Source organism: Neovison vison, chromosome 2, assembly GCF_020171115.1.
Source record: "Neovison vison isolate M4711 chromosome 2, ASM_NN_V1, whole genome shotgun sequence".
Lineage (NCBI taxonomy): Eukaryota > Metazoa > Chordata > Mammalia > Carnivora > Mustelidae > Neogale > Neogale vison.
The window spans coordinates 196201701-196214972 of record NC_058092.1 but is presented as its reverse complement, the minus strand read 5'-3'; the positions used below and the strand labels follow the sequence as shown (position 1 = coordinate 196214972).

The following is a 13272-nucleotide window of genomic DNA, read 5'->3' as shown; positions in this document are numbered from 1 at the left end:
TTTTAAGTAAAAATTATCCATCTTTCCAATTATTTTTATGAGATAAAGCAGGCATTTGATTAAAATAGAAACTGATATATTAGATCACTTACAGAGTCTGTGGAAATACTAAAGTACTGTTCATCTCCTACTCAATCAGGGCTTGGGGTATGATATGTGTAGAAGGGAGTGTGTAAAATGACACAGTTTGAAAATCAACCAAACGAAGAGCATACTGGATCTTTGTGGAAAAAAATAGAGAAAAAGTACACTACGGAAGGCAGTGTTGAGGACAAGAAAACTTTCATAATTATGAACTTTATTTTTATTTACTATGCCAACATTTTCAGGAAAGAGACTTTACATCCAGTTTTTATAACTCATTTTACAAGCAAATTCTAATATACAGTATTTACTCTGGTTTTTAAAATCAATGGGGAAAACAATACTGCAGGTATTAAAGACTGTGGTGTTTTTGTTTTTAGTTAGTAATGACTTAGAGACTTCAAATTTGTAGGGTCAGTATTATTTTGTTATGGTGACGCTCTAATGAGGAGAAAGTGGGTAGCTTTTCCCCAACACATTTATAATATATGATGTAGCTTTAATTAATAGCATAGTTGTAAATTGGCACCCACAATCATCAGCATTTATCCAAGTGTATTCTTTCAAATTGCTGCAGCAGAAAAACTGAAGGGAGGTGTGGAAAGAAAATTAGAAAATATAATTCAAGCATTAGAATGAAGAAAAATAGCAAGGCCATCATCCTCAAGGAAAAACACCAGGGATTTGTATTACAGCTTAATTAATTTTCAAATGTGTGCATAGGCATGCAAACACAACCACCCGAACTAATGCATAAACATGAAACTACTGTGTAACAAGGAAGAGTAAACGGAAACTATGCTGCAGTCTTACTGAACTTCGTTGCAAGCCTAGCTGGTGACTCCAAATTACATCGTCAGTGCCCCAGAGACCAGGAAACCATCATGACAACTCTGCTCAGAAACAGAAAAGTACACTTCTGTGTCTGTAACAACCATCTATGCTACAGGAAGACCAGAAGTGACAGCTATGGTGAGGGGGGGATCATGTTTTCTTTGACACACTGAGTAAAATACTTAAGGGTACCATGAAACATTCAAAGAACTTAGTGCTTTAATGAGTAAAGTGACATGCTGAGGATATAATTCTGTGAAAGGCTGTACTTCAAACAGCAGCAATTACAGAGAAATTCATTTCAACAAAGAAAGCCACGCCCAAGAGGCATTTTGATATTTCAGGCACAACTCCAAGCAATTAAGCTTATTTAAAGTGCAAGTCTGATACCTTCTCTCATTATTCGGATTTTTACTTGTTAAAATACTTACTAAGTTCCCTAACATCTATATAAATACAATGAACAGTAGTCTATATGCCTGAAAATATTGCACAAATTAAAATGAGACTCCAAAAGAAAAATGCTAGAGGGTCTCAGTTATTAGAAACATTCTAAATGATATAACTATATAATCCTTTGTTTAATGCCTTAAAATCATCTGCACCTGTACTGATTAACTCCTTAGGCCAAGCTTTCTCTAAAGAATCTGATATACATCCATCCCATCAACAGCCGAATGTCTAATTCTACATGCTCTATTACTTTTCTCACTCACAAATGTGAAACTTAACCAACCCCCACAAAACTTTTTCTTCAGGATTTATAATTCGTATACTGCAGCCATCTTCACCGAAATCACAAAAACTCAGAAAAAAAGCGATCTGAGTTTTATGTAGAGGAGGATTTGGCACAGAGTTGACTTATAGAAGCACTAAACAGAGATCAAGCCAAATCTGAGAGTGATCCCTGATTATTCAGGTGAGTTACATCCTCACCTCATTTCTGACTTAATTGCCATGGAGCAGTTTTAAAAGAAATATTCATGCAGTTTTTAAAAGCAAACTGCAGGCAAAACTTGTTTTGTACAAGCATCCTAGATTTTTTTTCTCTTAAATATATTATGCTTCATTATTACATTGCTGAGCCAAGACTGTGGCTCAACAAAAGCACAGAGAAGTTGATAAACTGATGGGTTAATATTTCTATAAATTCATCAGGAAGAAAAAATAGAGCAGGAAAAAGACTGGAATAAACAAATTGCAGGAGTCAACATTTTTATATAAAAGCTATTTCCCTCAGACTAGGGAGTCAAAAATAAAGTAAAAGTTTTGAACTTTTCCCTTAAAGGACTACTTGTAAATAATGTTTCACAAGAGTCTACACCAACTTCCAAACAAACCAAAAACCAATTCATCAATGTTTACTTTAGGAAAATATAGTGTGATAACATCCCATTTGCAATATATGAGATCAGTTATCTTTCTCCTTCAAGATGATACACCACATGTACCCACTTATAGCTGCCAGCCATCACTTCCTGTCTCTAGGAACAAAGAAGAGCTTTGCTGATATGTCTGAGTACTTTACACTAACAGTATCTGGACTATGTGAAAATCTTTCTGAACTTACTAGTTTCTCTGACAAAAGTGCTGCTGAATGAGACTCTGGTACTAGATTTGTGTTGCTCACCAGTTACCAATCCAAGAATGATTTTCATATCCAGTGAATGGCAGATTCACTTGAATGGTCCTCTGGGAGGTAAGGGAAGACTGCATCAAAATGACAGTCAATAGCTCTTTCAAAATTTCCACTAAAGCACTTGCTGTTGTTTTTCTTAAAAAGGGCAATTTTACCAGTGAACGTTTTTAAAATGAAATCCTTAGAATTTTTGAGTGACTAAGTTTTTGGTCATAATCCCTTATGATACATTTTTGGTCAGCTGATTACAACAAAAGTTGAATTTGTAAAAGGCTATCTGTCTGAAAAACATTAATTCTAATTAAAGCAGCAACAGGTGAACAGCCTCAAGATGACATGATTTGGGAGAACAGAGGGCAAATTTACTGAACCATCTGATGAGTGGCCCGCAGCATGATTGGGTTAGAGCATATGGTCCCTTGGCAGTTCCCCAGCTACCTTCTGAGAACATTAGGATCACCTTTAATACCTTTTAATAAAATACAATGTCCCTCTCCAATTCTATTTTTCATCCCAAATCTACTTCTCAAGAAACTGCCATTCAAACACACTAACATAAAAGGGAAACCCGGAAAACTCTAAAAAGAAAAGAAAAAAAAATTGAGAATTTCAGCTTTCTTAAGATAGTTGTACTTAAGTTTATAATTATTCTCAAAATATTTTAACTGTTTTGCTATAGAAAATAGTTTCAATCCTTCTCTGTGGAGTATTTATAACTCATCAAAGTTTGTGCAAACATTTCAAGTCCATTATTCCAGTCTTCAGATATTAGCAGAAAGTCAATAAATATAAATATCATAATTAAGACTTAATTTAAAATATAAGCTGTGAAACCTTAAAACAGCTATCGTGGATCCAGAAGCCTATAGGATTCGAAACAACTACCAGGAAAACTCTAGCACCAACAACACGTTACAAAATGAATACACCTTCAGGTATAGGCTTCATAATCTAAGCTTTCCAAAATCTATGGAGTAACAAAATCAAATACAAATGGTGTGTGTCTGTGTATGTGTGTGCACGTGTGCACGCAAAACAGGATACTAAAACAACATATCATTGGTTTTTATATCACATGAAACATTTTTAGACAGCCGAGTTTGGTAAATAAATAAATACTGAGACTAACTGACTGATACTAGCAAGGAAAAACAAAACTTACATAGACTTCCCATTAAAAGCCTGATCTCTTTAATTCATCACAAAGCTTTTGCATAGACCTTTTAAATACACAAATCACTGGCCAGAATTTTACTTAGAGTCTACCATCTTCAATTATCACCATATCTTTAGTTAAAACAGTAACAATATTCACAGGAGGGACAAGTGAAAAAGGGTGAGGCTCTAAGAACCACATTTAATACAGACCTTAAAAGGACTAAATGAGCAAAGCACGTTTCTTGCCTGCTAAGTGTAATATTATGAACTTTCTGATGTGCAGAGAGATGGATAACATGATTAGAGCCTTCAGTAGGCATCTGAAATGGGTAAGCAAACTTTTGTGTTTACCTGAGACAAATATGCTCAAATGCCGTGTACTTCAACCAGGATAGAAAATGGAAGAGCCAAACTATTAGAAGCTTCCACATTTTAATTTTAAGATTTGCAAGCTTTCAATGGAACCTCCATCATGGTAGCAAACTGCACATAAAGCTATTACAGAACAGATTGTTTTTTAAAAAAACAAATTGGCAGGTGATGGCTACGCACTTAATGTATCTTTGGTTTAGGAAGACGGGAGTATCGATTAGAGGCCAAACAATCCCCAGAATTCAAATTGCCATTCAGATTCTGCATGATTTCTTTTCTTCTTGTTAGAGGCCTTGGGATGCTTGTCTTGGCCTGGAAGTTTTGAGGCTCTACTTGGGAGCTGCTTATTTGTTTTTGTCTAAAAGAGCCAGAAGGGGGGCGGAGCTTAGATGCTTTTGGATTTGGATTACTTGCAAGATTTGTTTGACTAGATGTTGGCTGAAGTTTTGATGAATTCCATGGTGTGGTTACTGATGACTTTTTATAAATGGGATTTCTACTTGGAGATGATTCAGAAACTGGAGGAGGTACCAAAGAATTTGAGATGGATGGCTTAAAAAGCGGTAAGGACTTGGGCTGGGATGTGTAGCCCTCCAGTGAAGACTGATTTCTTCCAACTCTCTTAGTCTGGTCTACTGTACTTGACTGCGGAAGCGTCTGAAGGGAAGTAGGTACAAATTGCATGTCACTAATTTGATTATTTGCCGAATGATAAGGCTCTTGAGCATTCGTGGTCACGTTCAAGTTTGCTTCAGAAGGTGTACTCTTCGCCACATCCTCAGCGAATAGTGGGCTTGAAGAAAAAGGCCGGTCTTCCAGATCACAGCTGCTTTCTTGTCGTAAGCCGTGTGTAAAGCTTTCATCCAGATGTGCCACACTCTGCTGTATGCCCTGGACGGTGCACTCACTGTGGGCCTCGATAGGCTGTGGTTTTATTAGTTTTCCCTGGGCGTGGTCTGTGGGTCTGGGAAGGCTGCTGGAAGGCTGTAGTACTTGAGGCTATTAAAATTAAAAACAACATTAAGCAACAATTCATTTTACAAATGCCACTCAGAATTTATGTAAGTTCCAATTAGGCTGTGTTGATACTTATGTATTAATATGAGAAGTATGAGGTTTTTTAATAGAAAAATAAACTGTAATATTCAAGTGAATTAATGAGACACATAAAAGAATGATAATGCAAACAAAAAATGATACAGGCAGTAAACACTACGAAGATTTGAAATCAAACAGGGGAAAAGAAAAATCTTAAAGTACTTATTTATTGTACAAAAAAAAAAGATTTCCTGCCTTGATTCATTAAGTATTTAAAACTTTGTATGTAATATAGCTTGACAGAATGATTTCTATAGCACTTTGCTTTAATCTTCAAAAAGCAGATAAAACCTGTGACCATTCAGAATATTACCCATTTTAAAGACTTTATTTTTTAAAGGAAAGCTGTATAACACCTTCAATTTATCACACTTGGCTAGAGAAGTATTAATTTAAAAGTGTCAAGGTGCTGTACTACTATCAAGAATTAAAAATATAAGCAGATAAACAAGGTTTAGATTGATCATATTATCTGTTGATGTGAAATTCTAATTACTCAAACAAAAACGGGTCAAACACTTAGCTAATACTAAGCTACCTTTACCATTCTCGTTGAAAAGAACTCTCAGAACAAAATGTTTTCACAGCTTATTTGTTCTGTCTCACTGCCATATGAGGGATCAAGTAAGGTTCTGGTAAATGGAAAACAGCTACCCTGTCCAGACTGAACATTCATTTAAGATTTAAAACAATTACCCTTTTGAATAACAACTGAGAGTAAAACGAATGTGAAATTACCTGTAACTTGAACTAAAGCTGAGAAGACTATAGTAACAAAATTCTTCAGGCCAATATGCCTCACACACACTTCTTTGGAGCTCACTGTGTGATTATATTCTACATAAATCAGGAGAAACATGCAACTTCTATTACTCTTGGGCGGTCAGTAAAGAAATATGAAACTTATCTTTCAGATAGTTAGAGTATATGGGGCAGAACCTACAGGTCACATCCTATTTAAGGTAAGTTGTTACCAATGTATAAACACAATACACATCATTTTCTACTAAATAATGTGGATCGAAAATATAAAAATGTTTGCCAAAGGGCTCTGAAACAGACTTTAAAGGGTCAGCTTTAATAAAATAAATTTTTTGCTACACTAATGCACAAAAAAATCTACCTGGTATCTCTACTTTCTCCAACCAAAGGGACAAATCTATTTATACTACATTATTCATGTTTTGTCACTTTTTCATATCCTTGGCCAGTACTAGATGATGGCTGCTGGTGCCAAGAGTCAGGCAAATGGCAGGGTTAAGATGACCGTGAGCAAAGTTTAATGACTTGCAGAAGGATGGCTGGCCAGGATGATATAGGGCCAACTGGCTATTTTAAAACACAGTAAAATCAAGATAATGACTACTCAAAATTCATATAGAATATTACATTAAACTCTTATTTTAGGGTATTAAAACTAATAAGAAATCTCGGTTTCTTCTTCAAGCCAAATGTCCTAAACTTTAAAGTTCAGTGGGCATTTTCACAATAAATCACCACAGAGATGAATAAACTGTCCTTCAAGAAGGAAGGTACTAAAATCACCAGGTAATGACAATTAGTTGGGATTCCCTAGGAAAAAAAAAAAGACAGTGCCAATCATCATATATTTTAGAAAGATTAGTAAAAATATAGAGCAGGACCATATTAAGCAAACCAAAAATCTACCAAAAGGGGAAAAGGCAACCAAAGAAGGCAAAGAAAGGTGCAACATCAAATGGTTGACTGAAATGGAGATTTACTTTCCCTTTTTACCTCTCTTCAAAACCTTCAAAAATATCAAAAGATATTCTAATCTTGAGTTAAAAATCATGAAGCAACTTAAGACATTTGAAAATATAACAATTTAAAAATGATTATTGTAATATGCCTATTGCTAGTAAGAAAAAAAGGTATAAGTATCTATCAGCTCAAAGCATAAGAAGGTATGATTTCCTAATTAAGTGATAAATTTATCTTTAAGATAACCAACCTCCAGAAAAGGGGCACTGTGAACTATAGATAAATTACCCATTTGCACTGATTATAGTAGTCCCCCCCTTATCTGCAAGAATATGTTCCAAAACCTCCAGTGGATGCCTGAAACTGCAGAGAGTAATGAATCCTATATATACTATGCTTTTCCCTATACATACTTACCTATGATAAAGTTTAATTTATAAATTGGGCACAGCAAGGGATTAACAAAAACTAATAATAATAAGAGAACAATTATAATAATAACTGTAAAAAAAGTTATGTGAATTGTGGTGTCTCTCAAAATATCTTATTGTACTGTGTTCATCCTTCCTGTGATATGAGATGATAAAAGGTAAATGATGTAGGAGTTGTGACATAGCATTAAGACTACTATTGATCTTCTAATGGTATGTCAGAAGGACAATCATCTGCTTCCAGATGGCAGTCAACAGCAAGTAACCGAAACCACACAAACTACAGAAACCAAAACCGTGGATAAGGTGGGGGGACTACTGCACTTTGATTACCCAACTGCCTACTGCTTATCAGAGAACTAAATGGAAGTACAGCAGGAAGATGTGCTGCATGTATTAAATGCAATAAAGCTCCATATCAAATATTGAAGAAATAGGAAATAATCAGGTTTTTAAAAATAATAAAATTTTGAGTCTTCTGAGAGGAGTTAGGTTGAACAGTTATACAAAGATGCCTATCACTTAAATAAAGTGAATAAATTAATGGTTTCTAAGTGCTTTATAAATAATGCAGATTTTGTTGTTTTAGTAAACATTAATTTTAGTGCTGTGATCTAATTTCCCTATCCCCAAATAAATGTTGTGATTTATTATTTATTTGGAAACTAGTTTGGAAATAAATTCCACTACCATAAGAAGAAAGTCTCTCAAAGAAGATAAAGAAATGACTATAGTGAGGACCAAAAAAATGACTTCTCCTAAAGGTGGATGACTGTGTAGAACTGCTTGCCCACTGAAGACTGAATTGTCATTAGTTACCTGCTGGTGACTTAAGAAACACGCTGCCTCTTAACCTCTAGTAAATAAGGCAAAGATGCATTCTGATAGCTTGTTGCTTGAGGCACAGTTTCCCCCAAATTCTAAAGCCTCAACTGTATTAACATGAAGTCAAGATACTAATAATTCTTCTTGCCCACACTCATTACTGCTTCTATGCTGTCAGACACCTTTAGAATATATTTTAGATAAATAAGTGAGATCTCATATTCTCAGAGATAATAAGACGAATAGGAAGGAACATCAAAGACCATTCATTTTTTAAAGGTCTAAAATATATCGTGCATTGTACTAGGTATAGAAAAATATGGAGCTTAATACAATGCTATTCCCGTGGAACCTAGAGACCTAGAGAGGGAGATAGGTAAACAGATGACGACACCATGTCTCAAGCATAACGATATATGAGAACAAAAAGGAAAAATATGCATTGTAGAGGTCATAGAAGGCATAAAAGAGTTACAAATAATCTGAAGTGAGTTTTAAGATGAGTTAAGAATTTGCCGAGTAGCCGAGAAGGGAAGAAACTTCAGGGTAGGAGAGCCAGTACATGCTAAGCACAAAGGCAAAAAGAGAATATGCTAAGTTCTAGTAACTTCAAATTGTTAGACCGAATTTGGAGATCACAGTGTTGGTGGGAAAGCATAGGCAAGGACCAGCTCATAAAGAAACTCTTATCTGGCTAAGTGGTTGTGACTTTATGCAACAGATGATGGCAGACACTGATAAATTTTAAACAGAGGAATCATAAGATCCAATGTGTATTTTACAATGTTATTTTAGTGGAATTAGTGAGTAACACACAGGAAGGGTGATTGTAAGGAGCATGCTATAACAGCCAGGATGATAAATTAGAAGGGTCTTAAATCAATATACTTCATGAAAGCAAAACGAGAAAGGATTGAAAGATTTTTTTAAAGGTGGTCAGTTAAACAGCTGTTTGGAAGGAATTCAAGATGAGTTACAGGTTTCTTCCTTTGGAGACGGATGATGAGGTACTAATCTGTACCCCAAAAAAGTTGTCCACCAGCCCATTCATTTCATAGCCTCAGCAACCCAAAAGACTCAGAGTGCAAAAGGAATCCCAGCACCTACTTGGGGGGTGGGGCAGACTTTAGGAAACACCATGTGGTCACAAATAAGTACAACATTAGCACTCCAGCCATGCTATTTACAGAATGGTTGGTTTACTGAGGCTTTAAAATGTGAATGCATCCCCAGACTTGATGAGCTAAGTGCTTCTAAGACTCAGTAAGTTCGTATCTTACTTTAGTTAGGTCCATAAACCTTATCAGCACACCATTCTGAGAATTTTCAGAAACAATGGTTATAGGTTTCAAGGTCAAGAGTGCCAGAGGCACTACTGGGTACCTGTGCAAGTGATTGGTAGGATCTTCAATGATAAATGTCTATTTTGGGCTGCTTACAAAGATAACCAGAGATATGAGCTCCTTACAGGAATGTACCATGCTTTGTTGTTCTTATAGTTGGTATCCCTAGTATTTGTCACACAGTAAGGATTAAATATATATTTTCTAGATAAATTAACAAATAAATGAAATTAGTAAGTGGTATATTCCAAAAATTGCTTCTTTGGTAATAAATAATCAAAATGATACTTCCCTCTTAGGTTAGTGATACAACACTAATAACCAAATAAAAACAAGTTTTAAAAAAAAACACTGATGAAAAAGAAATCTTATAGCAGAAAAAAAAGTTTTCTTTAAGGGTTAGCATAATGATTAATATTTAGAAGGGCTGCAGGAAGAATTTTAATTTAACTAGGACATAGCAACTCTTGTGACCTACTAGCCAAGCTACAAATATTTTTTCCCTGGAGATCGACATTTCTGAATGAAGTAAGTTAGGAAAACGGTCTTAACAAGCATTCAACTATTTTCCATTTCTTATCCTAATAATTAAATATGATTATGCATGTAAAACACATAGCATAGGATCTGTTAGCATATCAGAAGTGCTCAATAAATGTCACCGATGATTATTAAAAGGTGTGAGAATGAGGAATTCAAGCCACGGCCCTTTTATAACTGGGTTTTGGAAAAAAAGGGGGGGCAAGTTCTATAGCAATATTAATAAACTAGTTGCTATAGAATAAGAGCTTTCTAGGCTTCAAATCAGTAATTCAGTAATGTCCGTTATATTGAAGTGTTTTAAATCCATAGCAGGCATATCTGATATGATACAGAAATCAAGGTTCCTCAAGTACCTTCCTGAAGATAAAACAGAACTAGGACATGAAAGGCACTTCAAAGTATATAGAGAATTTATATATGGCTATATGGAGGAGCTAGAACAATACAAAACTGAATCACTTAGCTTTCGGAATCAGACTGATCTGGGTTTGAGTTTTGACTCACTTACTACTGGTGAGTTACTCGGTAAATTATCTTACTACTCTGGGATGGAATTTCATAACTTATAAAATGAAGATAATAGCACTATTTACACTTCACTGAATTGTTGTAAATAATAAATGATAACATGCATACCAAAGTGCTTAGTATAGTGCCTGACACATTATAAATACTTGAGAAATGCTACATTCTGGGCTCTGAGAGAACAGCATTTCCCTTCTTCCAAGGGTAAACAGTCAAACACGGTTTGCATGTAAGCTTGCATATGTGATCTCTAATTATCCCAAGAGTCTCAGTGGGAAGTATTGTCTTATTTTTGTAGATGAGTAAACTGAGATTAAAAGAAATTAAGAAACATATTGAAATTCACATGCCTGAGCAAATAGTAAAGCCAGAATTTGAAGCGACAGAGAATTTAAAATGCAGCACTAAAACTTTATTAATTCCAATGAGTTCACAGACTTTCAGAATATGCAGTATAGCAGGATGATTATTTTAAAAACTTAATGGGCAAATTCAATACCAACATTCAGGTACTAACTTTCCTGGATAATACCCTATGTCTTTCTCAGCTGATCTATCCTACACAAGATGAGACCCAGAACCAAATTCAAGCCACACTATGCAGCAGTTATTTTGTGGTGAAAAATGTTTCCAAGTGACCTACTGGAGGAGATACACTGAACAAAAGGAAAGGCAAATTAGCATTCGTCAGTGAGAAAAACTTCACCTTCGCTCTTTCCCATCATTTCAAAGATTTCTAGCATTAGCATAAGAAAAAATACTCAAGCAGTTTCTGTAAACATTTTGTTCTAGAATTACCAATGATAAGATGCCAGCTAGAAACGTCAAATTCTGAGAAAAATATGTCTAAGTGTGTAAGGTAGAAAGCAGGAAATGTTCTAAAGCATAATAATGCTAGTGCATAGCAGATATAGGAATTACTTAAAATTATTTTCTTGGTACATACAAGTTTATTATTATTACTAAATACATTTTAAAGGCTAAAAGGAAGATGGAAATGGAGCCATCTGTAACATGCCTGTATTTTCATGCAGGCTCTGGCATGCATCATGCAAACTGGAAAAAAAAACAAAAACAGAAAGTGACTATGAGGAAGGTGGTAGGAAAAAATCTGAAATTGTACTGTACCACGCTTTGTCAGAGAAGTAATGGACTAACTTCTCAACTCCTTGCCAATAGCATAATGGGAGAGCAGAGACAAGAAAAAGACAGGACAATGGTGTCAGAGACCACACACAACACCAAGGAATTGCCATGACTGGGTATTGCAGCCAACAGTATTTGCTTAGCTTTTGTTGTGTTTTTCCAGGCAATATTATTTTATTTAGTATATTTATGTGAAATGAAAACATTTTAAATAAATTTAAACCTTCTTGCTAAAGAGGTTTGCAAGTTAATATAAATATTCATAACCACAGAACAGTATATGTAAAACTTCTCACACTTAAAAGAAATCATTTGAGGAATCTTACCAAATAAAATACTGGAAGGGTTTTGACAATTTAATATCCATACTCCAAAGATCTAAAAAGGTTTAGCCACATATAATCCCTTACAAAGCAAGTAGAAATTATTTCTTTAATAATTTCAGAAAGCTTTGCACATTATAAACTAAATACAGTATTTGTTTACTTTTATTACTACTGCTGCATTAAAGACCAATTAAAGTATAATCTGATCTTCATGTATGTCTGTCTTAAATACGATGTTCTAAATTAAAAGCGAGGCTCCACATATCACTAAAAAGTTGGAAGACATGACTGGATTCCTAGTATAAGTAGATATGAAGAATTTTGCTCTGTAATTCACATGAACCCAATCACTACTTCCAAAGTTTTCTGGAAACCAGGAATGCTCTTTTTCCTCTAGATCTCAGAATGATGTCTCTAGATCTCAGGAAATTTAGAAAAGATAACTGATTGACAAGTAGAAATTATATATAAACAAATTCTGAGACAAGGAGTTCAATGGCTTTTCTAAGTTGATCGCTTAACTTACTTAAAAACTATCAAACCAATTAATATTGACTTAAGTAATAAGGATTTATGACCCAGGCACAATCAGTGTGAGATGCTTAATTTTTCATGGGTCTTTATCTCTAAAACACAGAACCCATTAGTATTTAACCTCAGAATAGCTCAGAAAACAAAACTAAACATCATAAATAGTACTAATATATAATAGTACTAATATATAAATAATAAATAGTATATATAAATAATAAATAGTACTACTCCATTGCTGTGACCAGTATGCATGGTATATTTATCCAGAGTACAATTTTGCAAACATTATGGTACAACAGATATGGCTAACAATTCCACAATCTACAGAGCAGGTTGTTATAAAAGTCTTATGCAGAAAACAACAATTGCTGTGTTTCTCATAATGACAAAGTGTCCAGTGAAACTGGTTTATGGGACAGCCTCCTGGACCATGAGTTTAATGCACATTTCTAGTCAATTAATCAATGACTAATGGCATTTAAAATTAGCTATAAAAATGGACAGAGTATCATATTCTGTATTATTTGTTCAGTTTTTCAGTTATCCTATTTTCCATTTCACTGAAAATATTTTATTTTTATGAAAAGTCACTCCCAGAGCTAATTTCTCATTAAAGCACTGAAGCTAATGCTACCCTTACATATAAAATTGATTAAAGTCACATGGGGGAGCCAATCAGATTGAGCCACATT

General features: G+C 34.6%; 1 protein-coding gene across 11 annotated transcripts in view; it reads right to left on the bottom strand.

The window, feature by feature from the left end:
* Nucleotides 1–281: 281 nt before the first annotated feature.
* CCSER2 (coiled-coil serine rich protein 2) overlaps nt 282–13272 on the bottom strand; it is a 193678-nt gene continuing 180687 nt past the window's right edge. For 4 of the 11 annotated variants that reach the window (XM_044239966.1, XM_044239964.1, XM_044239969.1 and 1 more), the window contains exons 11-12: nt 11703–11742; nt 4940–5086 (exon numbers count right to left, since the gene is read on the bottom strand). In XM_044239966.1, coding sequence (XP_044095901.1) covers nt 5023–5086; nt 11703–11742 — 104 coding nt within the window. In that variant the 3' untranslated portion in view covers nt 4940–5022. Of the gene's footprint in view, nt 5087–11702; nt 11743–13272 lie in introns of all 11 variants that reach the window. The other 7 variants (XM_044239963.1, XM_044239962.1, XM_044239971.1 and 4 more) reach the window with 2 other exon arrangements.